The sequence below is a fragment of the Pezoporus wallicus genome, unplaced genomic scaffold (assembly GCF_028554395.1).
Source record: "Pezoporus wallicus isolate ANWC-B61680 ecotype Strahan unplaced genomic scaffold, APGP_CSIRO_Pwel_v1 scaffold_7736, whole genome shotgun sequence".
Taxonomy (NCBI): domain Eukaryota; kingdom Metazoa; phylum Chordata; class Aves; order Psittaciformes; family Psittacidae; genus Pezoporus; species Pezoporus wallicus.
Genome location: NW_026636574.1, coordinates 648,945 through 672,473, shown reverse-complemented (window position 1 = coordinate 672,473; position 23,529 = coordinate 648,945). Strand labels below are relative to the sequence as shown.

The 23,529-nt window shown below is 60.7% G+C and overlaps 1 protein-coding gene across 2 annotated transcripts; it reads right to left on the bottom strand.

The window, feature by feature from the left end:
* Positions 1-1,368: 1,368 nt before the first annotated feature.
* Positions 1,369-23,339, bottom strand: TMCC2 (transmembrane and coiled-coil domain family 2). 2 transcript variants are annotated; one of them, XM_057400652.1, is made up of 5 exons: positions 23,149-23,339; positions 15,497-16,003; positions 3,315-4,249; positions 2,832-2,967; positions 1,369-2,726 (listed from the first exon to the last, which is right to left on the bottom strand). In XM_057400652.1, the coding sequence occupies exons 1-5, from the start codon at positions 23,311-23,313 to the stop codon at positions 2,415-2,417; spliced, it is 2,055 nt and encodes a 684-aa protein (XP_057256635.1). In that variant the 5' UTR covers positions 23,314-23,339; the 3' UTR covers positions 1,369-2,414. The 2 variants fall into 2 exon arrangements, with proteins under 2 accessions (XP_057256635.1, XP_057256636.1); XM_057400653.1 differs by lacking the exons at positions 15,497-16,003; positions 23,149-23,339 and adding an exon at positions 6,964-7,395.
* Positions 23,340-23,529: the final 190 nt, after the last annotated feature.

The window sequence follows — 23,529 nt, the reverse complement described above, 5'->3', positions numbered from 1 at the left end:
CGCTCTCAATAGAGAGCCCAGCTGCAGCTATTACATAAAGTGCAATTAGCGGCGAGGGCGAGGGAGGCCTCAATGGCATTAAGGAATTCCTCCCGGGCTGACGTCAAAGCTTCCCCTCTCCTCCCGCCACCGGCACAAAGGGGCACGTTATGAGCCCCCGCTGGGAGAACGCGAGTCCTCAGGGAGCCCCATGCGGGAATTGTCCCTGTCACCGGCAGCTCCCTCCTCCCCCTGCGCATGGGAAGGTGCCATCAGGCCCCGTGCGCCCCAGGAGATGGGCACTCGGCTGCACAGGGAGCGGGAGGACGCTGGGTGCATTGGGAATGCTGCTCCAGGCGGGATGGCACAACCCAGCCCATGGACACTGCTGCTGCCCCGAGCAGGATGGGGTGGAAGTGGGGACCGGTCCAGGCAGGGGTGCGGGCAGGTACCAGAGGTCCCGCGATTCCCATGGGGATGGACAGCAGTGACCCAGCACGCTGCAGGAGCTGCTCCAGCACCGGGGCCTCCTCCAACCACTGCCAAGGAGGTCCCAGGGGCTGTGGGTACCAGGACGCGAGCGCCTTGGTGTGAATGCCCCGAAGTGCCACAGGCCCCTTTGCTGATGGGGCAAGGGGAGGTGTCGGGGCCCATGCCCTGTGCCTCCACCCTGCGCTTTGCAGGGGATGCAGTGATTGCGGGTCCCAGGCATCCCCCGCAGACCCCCGTGCAGGGGGACGGGGCTGCTGCGGGCAGGGGAGGGTTAAGGCGCTAATTGAGGTGAGGGACCCGCCCTGCCCCATGCGGCATTTAGGGAGGATGCTCCCGAGCGGCCCCGGCGCTGCCGCTCGTTCCGTTTCCGTCCCTGGCGGAGGCCGGGGGCCCCCCCGCGGCCGAGGGCCTGCAACGCCTCAGTCCCGACCGGTAGCAAAGAGGCTTTTCCCCGTCCTCTTCCCCCTTCGGGGTCTGGGCTCGGGCAGAACGCAGGGAGCTGGGTTTAGGGAGCCCAGGCTCGGAGATGTGACTGCTCACGGCTTTGTTCCCACAGATACTTAATGGTGCGAAGAGACCTGGGCCGGGGCAATCCCAAGCACAGCTTTAGGCTGGGTGGAGCCTGGATGGAGCAGTGTCGAAGGGGAGGACTTTGCGCCGCATCCACAAAGGTCTGTATTGTCCCTGCTTGGTCCTGGGAGCGTGGAGGAGGTGGGAGATGTGCAGCTTCCCCTCTGGAACTGCCTCTGCCCCTCCTGTGGGACCTCAGAGCACCCCGTGCCCTGTGCATCGGGCTGTGAAGTGCCACCAAAGAGGTTAAGGGCTAAATTCTCAGGTAAGGCAAACTGGTTCTAAAGTCAGTGGCGTGGCACCATTTGTCCCAGAGGAGGCTGTGACTCTGCATATTTATATATATATTTATATATGTGTGTGTATAGATATATTACATAAATATATATGTATGAAATCATCTCGGACCCATCGGAGCCAGCATGCTGTGCTCTGGCGCAGGGCCGCAGGGGCTGCCAAGGCACCTGCTCGCCTCCTCCTGCTCCCCCAGCTTCAGTTCACAAGTGGGAACAGTCTTGGGTTGAATGGGAGCTCACACACACACACACACACACACACACACACAGAGGACACGGTGCAGGGGCTGCCAAACAGCGGCGGGATGCAAGTCCAGGGGTCCCTGAAGAGATCGGATCAGCGGCAGCCAAAGGAAGGGGAAATAAATAACAGAGGGGGAAGCAGCGGAGGGGATCTCACTTGTGCCGCAGCCCACTGCAGCATCGGGTCCCCTGTGCCTGCCCAGGCCCCTGTGGGCACACAGGGACAGTGTCACAGCCCTGCTCTGGGCTGCCTGGGCGGTGCTGGGGTTGGAGGAGGCTGTGGGGTGCACACGTTCTTGCTGCGTTCACCTTGGACCCGTGTTCTCCTCCAGCACCTGCTTTGCTTTTGCTCTTGCTCTATCCCAGGACCGAGATTTTGCTGGCTTGGTTGTCAAGGATGAAAGGGAAACTCCATCCCCAGCCAGCCCTGCGCTTCTCTCTGCAGAAAGTTTGCATGGAGCTGGGTTCGGTCCAGCTCAACCCTTCCCACCACAGGAAACCTCTGCAGACCTCCCCACAGACCTTCAGAACAGAATTACACTTAGAAAACGCCTCCAAAACCCTAGAAAAACCCCGCGCCCCATAAATATAACCAGTTTCTTCCAAAACACCTCTTCATTCCCCATCCCACCCTCCTTAAACATCCCAGGAGATCAATGGATCCCAGCTTCAACACGCTCCGAGTGCTCACCGCTGGCTGCAGCGAGGATGGAGAGATGGGAAAGCAACTGAACTGAGTGTGTGAAGAAGCAACCTGAAGGCTTTGGACCACGGTCCCCCCAGCCCTCTCCTCTGCAGGAAACGGAAAGCCCCCCGGGCTGCAGCAGCTGTGGATCAGCTGGGGAGCAGGATGTGCTCCAGGAAGTAGCTGATGGAGTCCCAGTGCTTCCAGAGGAAGAAGAGGAAGAGGACGAGCAGGGCGGTGCTGAGGATGCGCATGCGGGTCTTCATGAGCGGGGTGATGAAGTTGGCGATGGTGGAGACGAAGACGAGCAGCACGGCCATCAGGGCCAGGATGACGTTGATGAACTTGCCCAGCAGCGCCCGGGCGTTGGCGTTCTCCACCCCTTCCAGCTGCACCACTTGCTGCTGCTGCTGCTGCAGTTCCAGCTTGGTCACCCGCGTCAGGCAGGACTCCACCGCCTCCTGCAAGGGACAGCACGTCAGCAGATGGACCTCATCTGCCCACCCTCTCCCCCTCGCCCCATGGATGGAGGGTGCAGAGGGCTCTGAGCCATCACGCTCCCCTACCTGGATGTCCCGTGCCCTCTCGTAGGACTGGTAGGCCACTTTCTCCTCCATGCTGGCCAGCTCCTGCTTCAGGTTGGTCATTTCGTTCTGGTGCAGCTCGGTGAGGTCGTTGAGCTGCTCCTCCAGGCGCTCGTACCTGCACACAGGGGATGGAGGGGTGCTGGGGCAGGAGGTCTCCCCATAGAGAACCCCCTGCCCTACTTCCCCTGGCACTGGAGACCCCCCCTGGCCCCACCTCACTCCTGGTTCTAGCTGGTTATGACGCCAAAGGGATGGGTCTGTCAGGAAGGAGGGCAATGGGGATGGCAGCTCCCCATGTCCCTGGCTTAGCCAGACAAGCCCTGTGGTTCCCAAAGAGCCATGGAATGGTTTGGGTTGGAAGGGACCTTAAAGCTCCTCCACTTCCACTAGAGCAGCTTGCCCCAAGCCCCTGTGTCCAACCTGGGTGATGCGCTTCCACCCTGGCACCCCCCCCATCCCTACCTGTACCGCTCCTCCTGCAAGCACTGCGTCATGTAGGTGTAATCCCGTTGCAGCTGCGTCTTGAGGTCCTCCATGGAGTCCTCCAGATGCGACTGGCTCTCCTTGATCTCCCGGAGCTCCTCCAGGATGGTGTCGAAGTTATAGTGGTGGCTGTCCAGCGTGTTGCACTTGGGGCTCCCCAGCCCGCCGGCTCCTGCCCCGGAGTTGCTGCCTCCAGCCGAGCCGGAGGTGGCACTGGAGCACTCGTCATCGCTGCCGTACTTGGGGCTGGAGACCAGCGTGGCGCTGCCGCTGAGCGCGCGCGAGGCCTCCTCCGGGTGCCCGTCGTCCAACGTGTCCTTGAGGTGCGCGATGTTGTCCGCGCTGCCGAACTTGTTCCGGATGAGGCTGGCGAACTCCCGCGGCTTGGAGACCACGGCGGTGTGCGTGGCCTGCGACAGACCCGAGAGCCCCCCCTTGACGCCTTCCACCACGCCGCCGCTGAAGCCGCTGATGCTGGAGCGAACGTTGGCACCCACGTCCTTGAGACCCTGGTGCATGTCCCGGAAAACATCCTTGGGCTGCCGGGAAGGGCCGTTCTGCTCGATCTCCTTCAGCTTCTTGTGGTAGTGCTCCAGCTTCTTGTGGAGCTGCGCGATGGTCTGAGCCGACTTCTGGTTCTTCTTCTCAAAGACCTGCTTGATGCGGGACGCCTGCTGCTTGTCCGCGTTGTTGGCCAGCTTCAGGTACTCGGCCACGTTGTCGTCCCGGGCCTCCTGCTCGATCTTGATCTGCTCCGTGATCTTGAGGATCTTCTGGTGCAGGTGCTCGATGGCCGCTTTCGTCCTGTGCGGGTCGGGGGTGCCCTCGGGGACGTCCAGGCAGATGGTGCCATCGGTGTCGCCGTGCCCGGCGGCGGAGGGCAGGCTCAGCGCGGTCACATCCCCCTTGTCCAGCTGCGGGCAAAGAGAGAGGAGGATGCTCAAGGGAGAGAGGTAACGGCCTGGGGAGAGGGTAGGAGGGGAATGGAGCTGGGCAGGAGAGCAGTTGACCAGAGCGATGGCTGCATCACCAGCAGGTCATGCGGGGGGGTTCTCCCCCTCTGCTCCACTCTGGGGAGTGCCCCCCGCAGTCCAGTGTCAAATCTCCACCAAACCAGCGGAGAGCGCAGGAACTGAGCAACCTGGAGGGATTTCAGTCTCCTTTTCAGGCTTTGCCTTTTAGCCTCCTGCCCGCAGCAGAAGGGGAACTGCCCCAGCCTGGTCTGTGGGTGTCTCCTGGTCCCCAGGGAGCAGCAGGCTGCAGGAGCAGGGACTCCTCTGCTTGCTTTTCCAAGGTTTCTCCCCTGGCAGGGCCAGACTCCTCCTGCAAGCACAAGCTGCTGCCTGGGAAGCTCAGGCACAAACCCATTCCCATCTTACAGACTTTGGGAGAGCTCCTCGCCTGAGGCCACGCTTGGAATCACCGGCAGAGCCTGGACTGAAAGCCAGGTCCTGCCTCCCACGCTCCGCCCTGGCCGCGCTGCTTGGAACAGTAAATCACTGAATCCTCCCGGTTCCTGGGGTTCCCATGCAAATCTCAGTGGTTGTATAAATGGCTCCTGGCATCTAATTGAGCTGCTTGAGAGTTAAATACTGTTGGCAGACCTGAATAATGTCTAATTTCCATCACACTTTCCCCGAATGACCCTTTAATAGGGATAATGCTGCGAGATCATTACTTAGGAGCGTGTTATCACCAGGAAATGCCTTGTGCAGGAGGGAGGAATGTTCTCAAGATGCTGCTTAGGAACACTCCGGCCTGCAGCAGGTCCTGCACGGGGCTGGGAAAAGGGGGAACAAACACTGATGTTTCCTTGCATCTCCTCCTTCCCTGGTGCTGCTGTCCTGCTGGGAGCCTGCAGGCTTCCTGCCAGGGTCTCAGCACGGAGACAGAGGATTTCGCTTGGGTTTCTTATCAAAGGGCAGAAATTAGAAGCAGGAAACAGACTTTTTTTTTGTCCAGATCTGCAATTCTTTGCACAGGGACAAACCAGACAGAAGGAAAAGGCAGCCCCGGAGATGCTGAAAGGGGAAAGCTCAGTGGGGCACTGAAGGGGAGAAGTTGCTCAAGCTTTGTTTCCAAAGAGGGGAAAGGTTTGGGAATCACCCAAAGCTTTGCCCCTGCAAAGCTGATCTCTGGGGTTTATTCATTGGAGCATATTTGGGAGGGTAGGAGGGTGGGGAATGGCATGTATCCAATGCTGCTGACCCACGCTGACAGGCCTGGGGTGAAACCTTCACCTGAGCCCCACTGAAAGCTCTGCTTGCCCTCAGCCACACCATGGGAAAGCCCCATGAGGTTATTGCTTTGAAAGCAACCCCCCAAAAGAGACAATACCGATCTCTGCAGCATTACCAGCCACTGCCTGCTAAATCCCAGCAAGCCTCGATGACTGTGCAGTGGATTTAGCAGGGGGATTAATAGAAGGCACACTTTCCCTACATGCAGAAAACCTGCTGCTTCGGCACAGCGAAATGAAAGGGCTGTTTCCTAGCGCTTGTTTTCCAGGCAGGAGAGCAGGGGCTCATGTGGGATGCGGGAGGAATGCAGGACGCAGGGAGGGAAATTGTTATCAACAGAATTCAACCCAGGACAGCTGAGATATGCTAAAGGCTCAGGCTAAGGAGCTGAGCAAACAGGACCTGGAGGGCCACGGCTGGGCACAGTTATGCAATGCTGGTTTCTTTGATGGAGCAAAGCCTCGTGGTAGGTGAGGAGCTTGGGGCCCGGGTTGTGGCTGTGGCCCCAGCACAGGGCTGTGGGGGTCCCTGCACGCCCCGGGCTGGAAGGGATTGAAACCCATTGCTAACAAATTGCACAATAATTGCAGAGCTCAGCGCAAAACTCCCAGGACGCTCCCTCATGCCCTGAACTATTCCAGTTTCCATCCCCTTCAGCCTACTAGGAAGCGCAGTGGATGAGCTCATGCCGTGGCTCTGGCTCCACACCCATCCCGAGCAAGGACTTTCCCTGTGAGATGTGATCGTGGTTCCAAGCTGAAGTACAACGTGGGGATGAAAGCTGCACCATGAGCACCTTCAAGCGTGGAGAACACAAGTCCCACCGAGCTGCCAGGGAATGCTGGGCAGACCCGGGAGCTGCTGCTCTGAGCTGGCCCCTCTTCCTCAGAGCACTTTATGGGCACAATGTGGGACAGGATCCACCCCATGGGTTGATGACTGCAAATCAAAGCCAACGTGGCAGGGGCTCTGGGTGTCCCCACGTGCATTCACAGCCGGAGCAGAGCTCTCATCCCCCTCGACCGTGTTACCCATCCCAGGGCTTGAAAATAGAAGCAGGAGCCCTGATTCACACTTCCCAGCCTCCTCAAGCCTGCAGCAGGGACCCGAGCAGGCAGCCCTGCGTGCTCCCCTGCCAGCCCTGCATGGACACAACAGGCCGGCAGCAGCTGCCTCTGCTCATTCACCGGCTTGGGAATGCTTTTCCTTACATAATACAGGCAGGAACGTGAAGGTTTCAGCTCGCAGCGGAGCTCCCACCCCTGCGCCGGCACGGACCGTGCCGGTGGGTTTCATTCACCGAGCGCCAGCAGCGGAGGTAGGTAAAGCCCCCGCGGCTCTCCCTGCCCATCACCATCCTCCCCACCCCAAGCAGCTCCAGCACCTACCTCCATCGCCGGCAGCGCTCGGGTGCCCCAGGGCTACTCGGTGTGGGCAGCTCGGCCGCGTCCCCGCTGCATCCCGGAGCCGGGCAGTGATGCACGGGCAGCGCTGGCGGCCATGGCCGGGGCACAGCGGCAGCTCCGGCAGCAAAGTTTGGGGGTAGCAGCGAGCGGGGGGGGAGAGGAAAACCCCGGTGCAGCCCCCGTCAGGGCTGGCCCCGTGTCCCCGAGCGCTTCCCGAGCGCGCCGGGCTGGAGCCGATGGCTGCGGCGGGATCGCCGAGCCGGGAGTCGCGCCAGAGCTGTTTACAGCTCCCAGCGCCGGCAGCTTTCAGAGCTGTAACGCAACCCCCCCGTCCCTGTGGCGGGATATTCACACGCCTCCAGCCCCATACGCTGCCTGTGCCCTGACGCAGGGGGTCGGGACGGGCTCCTGTCATCTGCTGTGTCACGTACCAGGGCACGGAGCTCGGGAGGGGCAGCAAGCACAGCCCCGGCTGGGACCGACACGGGATTGGGAACTGGGAAGCCTGAGGGAGCTAAAAGCCACTTGCGCCAGGACCTGGTGGTGTCTTGGCCGACACCATGCAGGGAGATGGACCCGGATCCAGCCCGCTCACACCATGGAGAGTGATGGGGAAGGCTGCACCGAGCCGACGGGAGAACAGGCGATGCCCCGGGAACACATCCAGCCGGCTGAGCAGATACAAGTGCTGGAGATGTTAAATGGGACAGCCAAAAAGCAAGCAGCGAGCTCTGGGTCTGCAGGAGCTGGTGGCAGTTTTGAGTCACTCTCCAGGCACTGCATTATTGCTGGGGCCAGTGGAGCTGGTGAGGGGCTAAAGCGAGATTCCTGGGTGGGAAAGGAGACCCAGAGCTGTGGATTTGAGCCCAAACCGGTGGGGTTGCACAGAGCAGGGTGATGGGGCCCCTGCTGCAGCATCAAGCCTGGATAAGAGTGATGGAGGGAAGCAGAATTCAACCCACAGACTTACACCAAAGCCCTCAGTGCACAGAGCTGATGCTGGGGCTGTTTGAAACAGCCGGAGATCAGAGCCCCAGTGTAGCCCCAGACCAGGAGCTACACGAGGAAGGGTCATTTACAGCTCTGGTTTGAGCTGTTTCTCATTAAAATCCCAACCAAACGACGAGACAACAGCAGCTTAGGAAGCATTTCCAGGCACACAGTGAATTGTGCAGGCCAGACCGATGAGCTGATCGTGACCCAGATGCATGTTTAATGGGGAAGACTGTGCTGCTCCCACCGCTGAGCCAAGCCCAGCACCGCTCAGCCTCCTGCTTCCCATCACCTCGGACTTCCTCTACATCCATCCATGCCCTGGCAGGGGAACCTGCTGCCTTGGAGAGGCTCTGGGTGCAATGCTGCACCTCTGAGCGATGGTGCTCGTTGCTGCCTGTGCTGGAGCTGGCCCTGCCCTGGCAGGGATGGATCGGGAAGGTTTGGTTCCACAGCTCCACAAAAGCACCATCCCTTTGGTCCCTTCTCATCCTGCGAATGGAGCCTCCCTACACCTCACCACAGCCACCAGACACCCTTGTAACGCCGGCAGAGCTTCCCTGTGGGAATGCTTCCCTTGCTGAGCTCTGACAGCTCCGGAGCAGGGGCTGCCTGCGCTGCTCCGATAACCTCAGTGATGTGATAGCAAGAAACCGGCACGGCAGCAGCCTCGCCGGGGCTGCTCGGAGCTGGGAAGGCATTTCCTTGGATCACCTTCAGCCCTCCCAGCCTGTGCTTGCAGCCCTGGACACAAGGAGCAGGGAGGAGGCAGAGCCGGAGCAGGCTCTCATGGACCGATCCGTGATGTGAAGCTGCCAAAGCACAGTTCAGCACCAGGAACTAAATCCCTTGGATGCCTTTAGCCCAAGCTCTGGATGCTGTGGCCCCAAATTCCTGCTCAGGGTATCCCCAGCCATGCCTGGCAGGGGTTTGGATGAGAGTGTTTGGGGGCAAGGGACAGGCTGCACCAAGCCCCTGTGTTTCTCAGTCTGTCCTCTCCGGAGGACAGGATCTTGTGGGCAAAAGCCTCCTTTCCCCATCTGCGTGAGCAACCTTTGTGCATGCCAGTGCTGAGCCCCTTTCCCGTACGCTCACCCATCAGCAGCGGCTATGGTACCATCCGTACCCAAAGCCCAAAGAGCAGATTCCCCAAGGAAGTCACAGCCCCCAGGAGCAGGAGCCAGTTGTGCCTCCCATGTGGTGCTCAGCCTCGACACGGAAGGGTGAGAAGGAGCAGGGATCATCCTGGAGCCGCACAGACACTGCAGCCAGGGTGGGGTTTGCAGCCTGGCCAAGCCCGGGGCCGTGGATGCCTGTGGGCAGGTTACTGAGGGACATCATCTTTGGGTTGCTGTCTCTCATAGCATCACTTCTCGGTTTAGCTCAGGAGCCAGAGGTCACTTCCCATCGCTCTCAGCAGGGTGGGAAAAACCCCCAGCTGCACAAGCACTCTGGAAAACACCCTCTGCCTCCCAGCTCCCCCTTCTGGGGCTGCCCCAAAGCCCATCTGCTTCCCTCACAGCCTCCAGCCCTGCTTCCTGATAAAGGACTTGATAAATGCCAGGATGCTTGAGATGAGACTTTGTTATTCCTTGGACACGTCAGGCAGCTGCATTCAGAGGAAACTGCCTCTTCTCAGCTCCCCAGCACAAGGGGAATTTTAGGAGCAGCAAATAATGCAGAAGCAAGACCGGTGCCTGTTGATGCCCCAGCAGAGCAGCAGTGCAGCTTCTTCCCTCCCTTTCACATGCAGAAACCCTGCTGGGATGGCAAAGAAAATCCCTGGATGGCCACAAAATCACAGCACATTTGGTGTGTGCTGGTGCTGGGTGGTGCAGAATCCAGCCCTGAGCACCTACAGAGCCCTGGTCCGAGCATCTCAGCCACGAGACGGGTCACCTGGTGATGCCACACAACATGCAGAGCAAATGGTAGGCTTGGGCTTTGCCTTTACAGGGTGGCAGCTGCGGATGGGCTTAGCATGGAGAAGCAAGGAGGAATTCCGGCTGAGCTGCACTAGAGTGCTCTCAGCCAGGCTGGGAAAGCTGCATATGGATTATTGGGAGCCAGGACACTGCTCCTGAGCCTCACGTTCCTGAGTGCATTTGGTGTCCAAAGCAAGTGGCTTCTTGTCCAAGATCTCAACCCTTGCAAGTGGGCAGCTGCACAGAGCCCAGCAGCAGCCTGACCATCGCCTGCAGCTCCTCACCCGGGCATCCCGAGTCCTTGCCTCGCCTAAGGAGCAGGAAGGAGAGCAGAGGGGAATACTCACGAAGACACCCAGCAGCGAATTTAGGAGCAATATCCTTTTCCCGGGGCAGGGCTCGGGAGGATGCAGCTCTGCCATGAGGATGCCCTGGTCACTCCTGCAAAGTGCCTGGCCGCTGCTCCGGGAGGCAGCCGCATCCTCTCCCTCTGCCATGGCTGCGGGGAAGGAGCCGAAGGGGCCGAGGATCGCACAGGGAGCGCTTGCAGAGGAGGCAGCCGAGGCTCTGAGGCAGCCAAGAACAAGCAGCACAGGCTGGCGAGCAGGGAGGGAGCCGGGAACAGGCTGGGTGCCACAGGGGCCGGTCCTGCTCCTCCACAGGGCGCTGGGAGAACAACAGCACCGCCAAGCTCTGCCTGCCCGGCTGAGCTGGGACGGTGCCACCGTCCCATGGGGCTCTCGGGGCAGCAGGAGGGGAGCGGATCCAGGTGGGCAGATCCCGGTATCCATCCCTTGGGCTGTGCCCTCCCCTAGCCAGTGTTCCCTCACCTAGCACCGCATCCGCCAGGCTGGGGACTGTCCCCTGTGCTTGCAGGTCAGCGGGAGGGACAGCTCTGCAGGGAGGGCTCAAGGACCCCTCACGGGTGAGGCTGCTCAGGGCCCTGCCGACGCTTGGAGCATGTGGACAAACCCCCACTGCTGTACAGGTAATGGCGCTGCCCTTTCTCTTGCTGGGGGACAGCACTGGACCCACCAGCAGCACCCCCAGCCCCTGCTGTGCCCGGGTTCTGACCCCTCTGTCAGGGTGTCTGGGAGGCTTTTCGGCAGGTTTTGTGTGCTTGAGGCAGAGCACAGCGAGGCGAGGAGAGGAGAGGAGAGCAGGCACAAGGCAGGACCCTGCTTTGCTCATCCTGACTCAGGAGCCAAATCCTGCTCTCAGTGATAAGCCTGGAGTGGCAGGGGATGGGCAGAATGGAACAGCAAAGCCATGGGCACTCACTCCTCAGTCCTGCCCTACCCACCTTGTGCATCCATGCTGACCCCCAGCTGCCTGCTCCGTCTAAATCACCCGGGACAGGCGGCATTCCCAGTGCCTGCCTGCCATGGAGCGGGAGCTGCTGGTGGGCTGGAAACAACAGCCATATGTCAACGAAGGCTGAGGAACACGCTGTCTTTTGCTAGGGGGTGAATCAGTACGAGAGCCTGATATTCTTCTTCAGCTGAATTAATTAAGCAGCAATCTCGGGTATCTTTGTCTTCACAGCTATTATCTGCTTTTCCCAAAGTGCTCCTCAACGCATCACCCCAACAGGAGTGAGGGAATGAGTTCCCACCACCACCCTTCGCTCACGCTCTCATTCCCCTGACGTGGGGAGGTAGAGAGGTGGGAGCTGACCTGGACACGATGCTCTCACACCTCCAGATCCGTGATGCAGCCAAGGTCAGTCCTGCCCCCCCAGAACCCTTGGGGAGCTTGTAGGGATGCTCCCGACTCATCCCCTTGGGATGCTGCTGAGGGGATGTGGGGCCAGAGGGCTGCAGGCAGCACAGCTTTACCACCACCATTCTCTCTGTTCACGCTTGCAGTCACCACTGGCCTGTTTTAGCTCCTTCCCCTGGGATTTTAACACCAGAACTCGCCTGCAGTTTGGGTGGGAGGGGAGGATGCGCGTTGCCTCTGTCAGCAAATCCTCCTGAAGAGATGCAAAGGACTTCCCCAGACACATGGAAGTGTTGGCTCTTGTTCCCAGCTGGGGAAGCTGAGGCAGGGAGTGAGGGAAAACCACTGCCGCAAGTCTCCTGCATGGGTTAATGCGGAGACCGCAACCAAAAGCAGTGAAACTTGAAGGTCCCATGTGCCTTTAGCTGTGCCAGCACCTCGGGGTGCTCCACACCTCCAGAAAGCAGGCTGCCTGCGACCCGTCCTGGGTAACCAGAGCTGTAGGAGGTGACAAACCACTTCCCTGCCCTGAAACCGATCGGATGCTGTGGAGCCAGAGGGAGCAAGGATGAGCTGGACATGCTGTAGCCAGAAAGGAAAGGCCTGGGCAGGGGAGATGAGCTCTGCCTGGTGGCCCTGAGCTGTCCCATGGCCTCTCAGCCACTGATGGCCACAGCCACGCGGGGTGATGCTCAGGGACTGCGGGTTTCTCGCTGCTGACTCTAATCCGCCTCACCCCGATATAGCCACTGACCCGCTGGGCAGCTAAACTTAGCAGGATGAATCCTGCCCTGTGGCAGCAGGGCAGTGGGGACGGGGCCATAAGCACAGGTCCAGGACCCTCGGACCACCTCCCAGAGGCTGGGCAGGTCCCAGGGGTGTGGATGGAGGAGACAGGAGCAGGGAGATGGGGCACTCAGGCCATGAGCTCAGCTCACAGCCTCGCAGCAGTCAGACCCGCCCGTGAGCCCAAAGCGGAGACGTGGCACGAGCCCCCTTTAGCCGCCCCCGTTCCTCCCCTGTGTCTCACGGGAGAAGCGTCCCGGGCAAGGCGGCACAGGGAGGGCAGGGGGTGCAGCAGCAGCTGGTGCTGTCACTTGCGAGGGACACCGAGGGCAGAGGGGCAGGGGCCAGGTCCGGTCCCTCGCATCCTTGGGGAGCTGCTCGGCGGCGCTGAGAGCCTCCCACTCGTGACCGGTGGGAGCGGATCCCGCGGGGGAGCCGGCCCGGACGGGGCGGGCGCAGCGCTCACCGCTGCGGTAACGCTGCCCTCTAACGGCCGCCGGCCGGCCCCGCTCCAGCCCGGCCCCACGGGCTCCCCCCACGCTGGTTGCGGGGGGCTCGGGGGGACCCCCCCCACCGGCCCGGCCCGGCGCTGTTCTCACCTGCGCGTGGACCATGCCGCAGTCCCCGCAGGCCTCCGTGCAGCTCCCGGGCAGCACCAGGCACAGGACCCCGCGGCCGCCCCGATCCAGCTCCGGCCGCCCCAGCGGGGATGGGGGGGTCCCCCCCGGGGGACTTTGCCCCGCCAGCCCCGGTGCTCGGCTGACCCCAGCGCTGCAGGGCCCGGGGGCTGCGGGGCCGCCCCACAGCCGCCTGCGTGCGGCTCCAGCGAGGCGCTGGCGGGTCACCAGGAGCAGATTAGTGAGGTAAGGGGAGAGCTCTGAGCGCGCTCCCTGCCCCTGCCGTGCCGCTGCCGCCACCACCGTGTCCGCAAGCCAGCACGTCCTCGTGTGAACCGCCGCCGCCACCGCCGCCACCACCGCCGTGCACTCCCTGGGATGCACCAGCACCCGCGTACACCCCAACTGTGCCACCCTGCTTGGGCTGAGAACCAGCCATGCACGACGGGATGCACACGAGAGTGGATGCTGGAGGTCCCGTGGTACCCGCAGCCCTGCAGAGGGGACTTCTTCCCAGCCCACCAACAAGCAGAGCTCCGTGGTGCTGCAAACCGGGGAACACTCATCCCATGGGCACCCACCGACCAGCTGCGGCTCCTGGAGCGCAGTCACACACACAACCTCAGTCCCAAGCTGTGTGCAATTGCAGGTGGGAGGCAGGGGGATGTCGGAGCCAGCTCACCCTCATCCGGAGCTCTGTGCGTGCACAAGGTGGGTAGAGCAGGGGGGAAGGATGCAGGGGAAGCATCACCCTGCAGAGCACAGCCTCGTCCCAGCGTGTGGCACAGGTGACAGGCCAGCAGCCCCTTTGGGGTCATGGCTTGGTGACGATGCCCACAGTGCGGGCAGTGTGGGGACACACGAGCATCTCTGGGGTTACACCATGGGCCCCAGCGAGGACCAGTGCCTGGTGCTGAATGCTCAGCCTGGGCCATTTTCCCACCTGCCTCCTCCAGCCGCCCCATCTGCTCCTAGCAGCTGCCTCTTGGGGGGACTTAAGGGGGAAGAGCCATGTGTGCCTGGCCTCAGCAAGGCAGAGGGTGGCCCAGTGGCGGTGAGGAACAGAGCAGCGAAGGCAGGGAAGGGAAGAACTGTAAGAAGGCAATTACAAAGTAAAAGGCAATAGGAATCAGTAGCTGCTCAAAAAGCGCTTGCTGAGGCTGAGCAATCCCACAGGGGATTAACCCAGCGTGAGCTCAGCCCCTTATGCAACGGGTGGAGAAAACAGCATGGCATTTCTGGGGGCAAACCGGGTGCAAGCTCAGCGCTGGGGTCTGACAGAGCAGAGCCATGTGTGTGCAAGCCTGGCAGCACCATCCAGCCCCGAGGAAGAGGGCAGGAGGATGGGTTTCCCGAGGGCTACAGGAAAATAATACAGCCTGACAATATCACCCAGCTCTTGTTTCTCTAAACAGGTTATTTTTCCACTGCCTCACAAAGGCCCAGTATCGCCTCTCTCCTTATTACTCTTTGTGTCATATGCAGTTAATTATTCATCCCCTTTGTGCTGCTCCGGGAGCGGACACGGACCTCGGAGCTCCTGTCCTGGTGCGAGCTGCTTTAGCTCACAGCATCAGCCATAACCCCAGGGGCTCAGAGGGACCCAGCTCCTTGCAAGGCCAATGCCACAGGCTGGAGGGATGGAAGTTTGGCTGCTGGTACCCAAATTACCAACCCGGATGGCTCCTGGCCCTCCTCAAGCGCCTGGTCCGGGTGCCGTGGGCCAGTGGGGACTGCCAGGGAAGGGCCAGGCTGTCCAGATTTGCACATGGTAAAGGGGAATAGAGGGACCTGGGCAGCAAAGCCACTGATTACAATGATGTTTATCCTCTGGGACCAGATTCCCACATCCTGGCAGTGGCCCTGTCCCCCCGTGGCTGTGGCAGAGGAGCAGCACTGTTACAGCTACTCCTGTAACAGCCACCCAGCCAAGAGCCCCCTGATGGGTGCTAGGGCCTGCCTGGCCACCTCCTCACCCCGAGCCCTGCAGCTCTGTCAATTCACTGCTGTATTTTCAGGTAAATTCGGACAAACAAAGGAAAACGAGGGCTGGATGGAAGCATCGCCCTCTCTGTAAGCTCTGCACGAGGCTGCTTTAAAACTCACTTTGGACATGACCTGTTTGCAGCCGCTTGGCCAGCCCCTTGCAGACACCCAGTGCTGGGCTGCCTGGGCTCCCCTCCAGCCCCGTGCCGGGGTCCCACCGGGCACAGAGCTCCTGACAGACCCCTTCCTCTCTCCCCCAAACCCCACTCTGGGAATTGGAGCTGGGCACGTCCCTGCCTTCACTTCTCTGCAACAGGAGCAGCAGCTCCAGCAGCTTCAGGCCCTGACTCGCTCCCAGTCAGGGGCTGCCACTGTTGTCGTGCACACCCAGGGTCACCAGGGACAATCTCCTCCCGACAGCATCTTGGGGTGCTCTGCACCCCGTCCTGCCACAGCCCCCAGCGCGTGCTCGTGCCCCCACGGTACCTTATCGGCCAGGCACTCGGTGTCTTCGGTGAGCAGGTAGACGGCCCCGCTCTCGGCCAGCAGGATGGCAGTGTCGGTGGTGGAGGAGGACCGGGGGCGGCCCTGGTGCTGATGCAGGATGGCCGTGAGGCTGCTGTCCTGGGGGGCCTTGCGGAGGAGATGGGGGCTCCCCTTCTGCGGCTCCAAGGAGCCGCTCTTGGCGCGCCGGCTGCCGCTGTGCAGGCTGGTGCCGCGCTTGATGGAGGGGCGCGAGCGGATCTGCTGCAGCACGCGGTTGAAGGCGGTGGGACGCGCCGGGAGGTCGTGCAGGGACACGGCGTAGGACACGCGGTGCATCTCGGGGGACCTCTCCTTCTCGTCGGGGGAGTCGTGGTCGGACGCGGCGCAGGGCGGCGGCGCAGCCTCCTGCGAGCTCTGCTGCTCCCGCTCCCGCGAGCGCCGGCGGCTGTGGAAAAGGTGCTTCAGGCCGTGGCCGAACATGGACCCTTCGGAGAGCTGCTGGATTTTCTGCGGGACAGGAGAGAAAAGAGCCCCAGTTACTGCTCGGAAGGGACGGCATCGCCCTGCTCAGCACCCACGGCTCGGGTGGACGGTGCCCGCCCCGGCACCACACCGAAACGCAAAGCTCAGGGGCTCAAAGAGCTTCTGCAGGGCTCTGGTGACCCCACGGCAGCCCAAAGGGGCCTGGGGAAGGGAACACAATGCTGCTCGAGCACTTCACTGGATACCCACGGAGAAGCATTAAGCATTAGTGGCCGTTCGATGGCACACTGGGCTGAGCGCGGTGGCTCGGGACGTCTCAAACTATGCAGCTCCAACGGCATTCCCCGTGCTGGAGCAGCAGCTACCCCGAAACACAGCAAGAGCAGCAGAAAGACCCTTCAGCGCAATGGAGGTTACTCCCAGCCTCGGAGCCTTGGCCACAGTGCCAGGAGCCAGCCGCTCGCTGGAACAGGAAGGACGAGGGAGCGCTTTTCCCTGGGGGATTTTCCATGGCTCCGGAGCACAGCACGGACCGGGCTGGCCTCGCTTACGGAGGTGGAACCGCACCAAATGCAGTCCCTGCTGGGCAGCACTGGTGTTCGGGCACGCTGCTCCCCTGGGTTTCCTGTCCCAGGGGGCTCAGGCTCCTTTTCCCACACGGGACGGCTCCTGGGAAGCGGGCTGGCCGCAGCGGGGTCATGCAATATGGATGTGGAACGGATCCTGCTCACGTTACAGCCGGGGCACTCCGGAGCGGGTTCCCCGCAGCCACTGGAATGCCCAGATTTGCATCCCCAAGAGATCCTGGCTGGGTGCCCTCCACAATCCCTTGTGCTGCGGGCGGCAACTTCCAGCACCTGCAAAGATGGATCCCGGATCGCAGGGATCCCAGGTCTATGGCAGCTGCCAGGCAGTGATGTGACCCTGGGACAATGAAAGAGCCTCTCTGCTCCCAGAGCCCCCGCAGCTCCCGGGAACCCAGCGCTTCCCAAGGCACAAGTCTGCCCTGCTGCTCTGCCTGGGATTTGGAGGGAAGCTGAGCACTCTGCCCGTGAGGACGCCAGTCCTGACCCTGCTGACGTTCAGGGGCATCTCAGCACTGATTTACTGCGCCCGGGACTCTCCCCAGGGATGCTGGTTCCTGGAACTGCAGCACCGCATTTACCGGTGGTTGAAAACCAGTGTGAAACGGGCGCAGGACTGGGAACTGCTTGGCAAAGCAGTGACGTTTGAGACATGGCCTCCAGGAGCTGCAGAGCGCAGAGGATTTCATGGCCAGAAGGGATTCCTCCTCAAAATCCTGGGCATAGAATCATGGAATCAAAGTTTGTGTTGGAAGGGATCTTAAGGCTCATCCAGTTCCACGGGCAGGGACCCCTTCCACTGGAGCAGCTTGCTCCAAGCCCGTGTCCAGCCTGGCCTTGAGCACTGCCAGGGATGGGGCAGCCACAGCTTCTCTGGGCACCCTGTGCCAGCGCCTCAGCACCCTCATAGTAAAGAATTAAAGCCAGGAGTCACAAATCCATAAGGGCCTAGTCCTCGTCACACCTGTAGTACTGGCAAGGAATCAGCAATCAGATCCTGTGTCACTAAACACTTTAATCCTCCTGTTACCCATCCCCAGTGAAAATTCCTGACCTTTTGGTTTTTCCTAGGAAATATATAATAAATCGACGGTGCTGAAGTGCTACTTTGGGAAATAGTGATTTAAATTTTATTCTATTTATAGAGTCTCTATGGAAACGGAGGCAGCATTAGGTAGGTAATAACTACAAACCCACAGATTTCTCCCATCAAGGGGATGGCACAGTTAGCCCTTTAGAAGGTCTCCATGAAAAGAAACGACCAACTTCCTTCCTTGAGTGTAACCCAAATGAAGGTGAAGCCAATAATAAAGGAAATAAAGGAGAGGAGTTTTCCCTCCTCAGATGGGTTCTGGGCCCATCTGATAGAAATTCACCTCTTAAAAGAAGCCCCTCGGGTCCTTTTCAAGTGTTAATGAAAGAGCCTTTCATGGGCTCTGCAGGTGAGACTCCCAGTGGGATGGGAAGGGATCTGCACAGGGAAAGAGGGGAGGGAAGCAGAAAGAGGAATCCCAGCATCGCTGCTCCAGGCTTGAACCCCACCTTGTCAAGCTCAAGGCTTTCCTGCATTAGTTGTTGGGAATGGTCACCACAAACAAGTGCTACTGCAGAGCATTTGCTGATGGAAACCCTCTCTTTTCCCACATTACTCCAGGGTTCTTATTGCACTTCCAAAGCAGCGGCATTTTTCTGGCACGAAACCACTCGTGGCTCAGAGCAGAGCATCTGCACGGGCTATTTTGGAACAGCCATTGCTTAATAACTGATGCAGGGGACACAGAGACTCATTCCTCAGTACAGACAGCTGTAAAGCACTGAGATTGATACAGAGAGAGCTTTACTTCTGTTGTCTTTTCCTTTACTGCAGCCAGGGTCTCCCACTCAGCAGCAGGGATTGTTTCCACGGACTTCAAAGGAGCAGCTCCTGCTTCATGTCCCAGGTATGTGGATCAGTTCTTGAGACAAACCAAGCGTGGCCAAGAGCTGGAAAGCACCCGTTTTAACCCAAACCAACAATACCTGGCAGGCAAACAGTGGCTGTTTGGTCTGGAACACTGCTCTTCGGCAATGTCCTGTAGGAGACATTACCAAATGCTCATGGTGCTGCCTGTGCCCACTGTGCAGGGATGCGCATCCCTCCTTCCCTCCAGGGCCGGCATTCCTGCTGCTGCCAAACAGCCACACAGCCTGCAACCTCCCAGTTCCTCCCTAACTTCCAGCCCTGCCCCGACATCCAAACCTCTTACTCGCCTTTCAGACGCACACAGAGAGGATCTGGTTGCCACGACCTTATGGCACTGCCACACGCTGCCAAATCCTGCTAATTACCATTGTGATCAATTATTCATAGCCATGGCCCACCCAGAGGCTCCAGCCAAGGCTCTGCAGCCCTTTAAAGACATCGCACAGATGCAGTGGAAGACTATCGTACCCCACCCCATCCCATCCTGCCTCATCCCATCCTATCCTATCCTATCCTATCCTATCCTATCCTATCCTATCCTATCCTATCCTATCCTATCCTATCCTGTCCTGTCCTGTCCTGTCCTGTCCTGTCCTGTCCTGTCCTATCCTATTCCATCCCAAGCCCTCCTGCCACTTTCTCCAGCGGATCCTCCTGTGGGTCCTGGGCAGGGGTGTCCCCGCGGGTGTCCCGCAGCCCCCCACAGCACATCCCGCTCCTCCCGCTGCCACAAACGCCAAGGAAAACGTATGGATGCTCTAAAATGGAAACCCGAGCACTCCCCCACGCACGCTTCTCCTCCCGGGGCCAGGATGAGAGCACAGCCATGTGACAAACATTAGTCACGTTGTGGAGCGCTCTCCCCAAACGCTGCCGTGCCACGCAGCTCCCCAACCACTCCAGAGCAACATCTGCAGGGCCAGCAACAGCTGCCCAGATGTGGCTCTGGCCATGGGGACGCTGCAGACCCCTGCGAGCTCCCCGCCTCGGGTGGCATTTCCGGGGTGAGATCTTTGCTACCAGATTCCAGAGGAGCCAGATGTGCTCCTGGGGGGGATAACAGCGAGCGGCATCCCACGGCTGCTTCTCCCACACTGTCACCTCTGCAGCTCCCGAACTGATTGCTGGGATGCTGCGTGCTGAAAGGCAGTGGGAAGCAAGGATGGGGACCCTGGGGGATGGCACTGTGGGCAGGTGGGCATGGAGCATCCCACTCCAACATGAGCGTGTGCCTGCAGGCACACAGCACACAGCTCCCGGGAGGGCAGCACATCCTGGCCTCATCTCTTGCCCTCTGCTGTGCTGGCACAACCCCCGGGGGGACCTCATGTCCCTCTGGGTGTACCCCAACAGGAGGATGGGACCCAGGGGGTCCTGGTGTGCAGCTCCACACTGTGAGAGTGGGAACCCGCTGGGGTCCCTGCCAGCAGCCCGAGTGCTTTGGCTGAGTGATGCCCCGGGAGATGATGGATGCGTCTGCTCCAGGGACTGCACTGCTCCTGCTTGAGCTGCTTGACAACAGCAGCTCCATCCCGCGCACCGCAGGGAGCCGGCTCACCTTGGCCGTGTCCTTTCCACACCAAAATATGCCTGGATGTGCGCGGGATTAACTCGAAACGTACCTGAGGGCTTAGAACAGGGGCTGGCGACCTTTATGGAGAGGAGGAGAGCTCACATCCTCCCTGCAGCCTGCACAGGCACCAGCATGGGGGGGGTCTGTGAACTGCATCAGGGGGTCCCCAACCCCAGACCAATCCCGTATAGTGAAAGGATTAAACTAGCTGGGTTTGAGCTGCTCTGAGGCAATGGGAGCTCAGTGCTTCACCCCATCCCAACCCCGTATGTGCTGGGCACTGAACATCCCATGGTGGGGCCTCCCCTTGTCTTTCATCCCCCTCCTCCCCAGGAGAGGTTCCCCAGCTCCAGGAAGCCCAGGGGAAACTTTATGTCCATGGATGTAGAGTTTGGATTGGGCCCTGGGAAAAGGGAAGAGCTTTAAGGCCAGTGCCCCCGGACTCCTGCTGTTCTTGGCTTTCAGGTTCAAAGGAGGAAAAGGTGGGAGCCATGAAGACCAAGACAGTGAAACTGGAGATGGAAACGATGCCAGGCTTCAGCTTTCAACCCTCGGCTCCTTTGGGAAAACAGAAAGAGCCAGGGCAAACATCCAGAGGTGCTGAAAGTGGGAGTGGGGCCAAGAGGTGAACACCGTGGTGGTGGGACACCCTGGAGACCCCGTCAGCTGCGAGAGGCTGGATGTCTCCTGCAGTGCTTTGTACGGCTCCAGTCACTGCGCTGCAGAGCACAGAGATCCCCGCCACCTGATGTGTTTGTGAGAAGGACTGTGTCATGCATCCACTCTGCTCCCTGCCAGAGCTCCTTCCACTCCTCCCTAATGGAACCCTCGCTCTTGGCAAAGGAGCTGGAGCCAGGAGCTGCTGTGGATGTGCCGGGGTCAGGGGATGGAGACAGCACAAGGCAGGCTGTTGTCTCCAGGTTGCCAGCTCAAATCCATCTTCAGCTGGCAGCAAACAACAGCTTACATCTGGTGTGTGCTCCCCATCCACAGGGAGATGGATCTTGGTGTGTGACACCAGGCACCAGCATGAGAACAGCAAAGGGCCCTGCTTGTCTGAACCCACCCCACAGTGGTGAATGCTGGGGCAGGTCCAGAGGGGGTTTGGGGCAGGAAATCCTTCAGGTTCTATTAACGATGCCACCAAGTGTAGCAACAGGAGGTAGAGGCTGACTCCGTGGTGGCTGTGGCAGGGCCAGGCAGCACGCCCGGCCCCGCTGCAGCACCTGTGGGCAGCACCAAGATGCAATTCTTCATGTGTCCTGCCTGGCACAGCAAGTCTGAGGCTTCCATCCATGAGGGCAATTAATTGCTGAGCTACAAATGCGTTAAAGGTGAACAGCACAAAGCAAACCTGCATTAGGGCATCAATAAAATCAATGGGCGTTTGGCCACTGCTCGCTGCGAGCTGGACCGGGCTGCAGACCAGGCTGAGCATCAGCTCTGAGCTGGATGCGCAACCAAGGAATGCTTGGCTCCGTGGCCATCCCCTTTGGAAGCTGCAGCTCCCTTTGCCCCATGCTTTCCCCCTGTTCTGACTCGCTGTGCAGGTGAAAAGGGCCCAGATGGGATGGAGAGAGGCTGGGGGTGATGCGGATGAGAAGAACCCCCCCGGTCAAGCCAAGCTGAGCCTCCTCGAGGTCAGGGTGTCCCACCCCATCCAGCCCTGAGCAGCATATCCCCACGGATGTGCCTTCCCCTGGCACCAGGCTCTCCCCTCCGGCTGTTTTTAGGGCAGCAGCAGCTGTAACATCACGTCAGCAAAGCCAAAACAGCCTCAGGAGCAGGAGCTGCTGCTCGGACATCGAGGGGAAGGTACCACGTGTCCTGCAACCAACCATGGGGCTTCCTGTGCTTAAAGCAGCCGAGTTCTCCTACGGGAACACGGCTTTTCCTTCCTGGCTGCCTGGCTGGAAGGGATGCAGGAATGGCACGGCAGCAGCCTGGCAGGGCTGGCTCTGCTTCCCTGACCTTGACCATGCCGGTGACACCTTCTAGGCCAAGCGGCAGGCTGGGGTCCCCCACAACAAGGATCTCCATCCGGGATGCCAGGCTAAGTTTTGTCCAGGTCTCTTTGAAAGCCAGCACCTCCATTACCACCACGGTGCGACCACCACACCGCCTTTGACAGCGCTGCCATGAGCAGCCCCTGGAAACAACGAAGTTACAAGCAGGGAATTCATCTCTGCAACATCAAACCCCACCACATGCACACCAATGGGACCCTGTTGAACAGCCGGGGGTCAGAGCTGCTCCACTTCCCAACCCACGGCATGTTTCTGCCCGATTTCCCACTGGATGGCCCTGTCCTGCCCCCCTGCATCCCTGCCGCCGGGACCCGGTCCCTTCCCTCCCGCAGCGCTGCAGTGCCGCGGCGTAACTTGTTTTCCTCATGAACCGGACACAGCCCGAAGGCACCGGGAGGAGCAGCCTCGGGGCCATTTACGCGCTGTCACTTCCCGGCTGCCGCAGCACTAATCCCATCGCTCCCGAGCATCTCCCCCGTAGCCAGCACCGGGGTGACTCTGGCTGCTCTCCACCGGGCTCTGCACACCCCAGGAGCATGCCCACCCCTGGGAGCATCCCCTCCCTGGAAGCATCCCAAGGTGGGACCACTTCATCCCAGGAGCATCCCCATCTCAGGAGCATCCTCATCCTGGGACCATCCTCATTCTAGGACCACCCCTATACCAGGAGCATCCTCATCCTGGGACCATCTCCATCCTGGGAGCACCCTCATCCCAGAAGCATCTTCATCCCAGGAGCATCCTCATCCTGGGACCATTTTCATTCTAGGACCAACCCCATCCTGGGAGCATCCCTATCCCCAGAGCATCCCCATCCCACATCCTCCAAGGTCACACCTGTAGCAGAGCACGGACCAGGGTCTGGGGATGCTGGCACCCCATCAAGGCGTCCATCCCACCGGGCCCCCCACTGGTGACGCCATGGGGTGCTTGCCCGACTCGTGACCCCAAGGAGTCCTCCCCCCTCCGGTGCCCCCCGGGGTGCTCGCCCCGCTGCCAGCCCACAGGTGCCCGGCGCTCACCTTCAGGTCGGGGGGCTTGGTGCGCGGCGGGGGGACGGCGCCCGCCTCGGGGGCCGCCGCCGCTTCCCCGGGCTTGGCCTCCATGGCAGCAGCGCCGGGCGGCTCCCCCGCGGCTCCGGGGTCCTCCTCGGGCTGCCGCAGCTCGTCCGAGCGGCACCGCTTCATAGCGGCGCGCCGAGCCCCCGGGCGGCGGGGGGAGCCCTACGGCCGCGGCGGCAGGCGGCGCCCGGGCGGCCGCTGCGGGCCCCGCGGGCTGCGCGCCCCCCCCGCCGCGCCCGCGCCCCCCCCGCCGTGCCCGGGCCGGGCGGCGGCTCCGCGCCACGGCGGCTCCGCGCCCGCCGGCACCGGCATCGGCATCGCCGCCGCCGCCGCGGCCGGGGC

Coding starts and splice junctions, on each gene's coding strand:
- TMCC2 (XM_057400652.1), bottom strand. CDS start 23,313: ATGAAGCGGTGCCGCTCGGACGAGCTGCGGCAGCCCGAGGAGGACCCC. Junction 16,004..23,148: donor CCAAGCCCCCCGACCTGAAG/GTGAGCGCCGGG, acceptor CCTGTCCCGCAG/AAAATCCAGCAGCTCTCCGA. Junction 2,968..3,314: donor TTGCAGGAGGAGCGGTACAG/GTAGGGATGGGG, acceptor CCCTGTGTGCAG/GTACGAGCGCCTGGAGGAGC.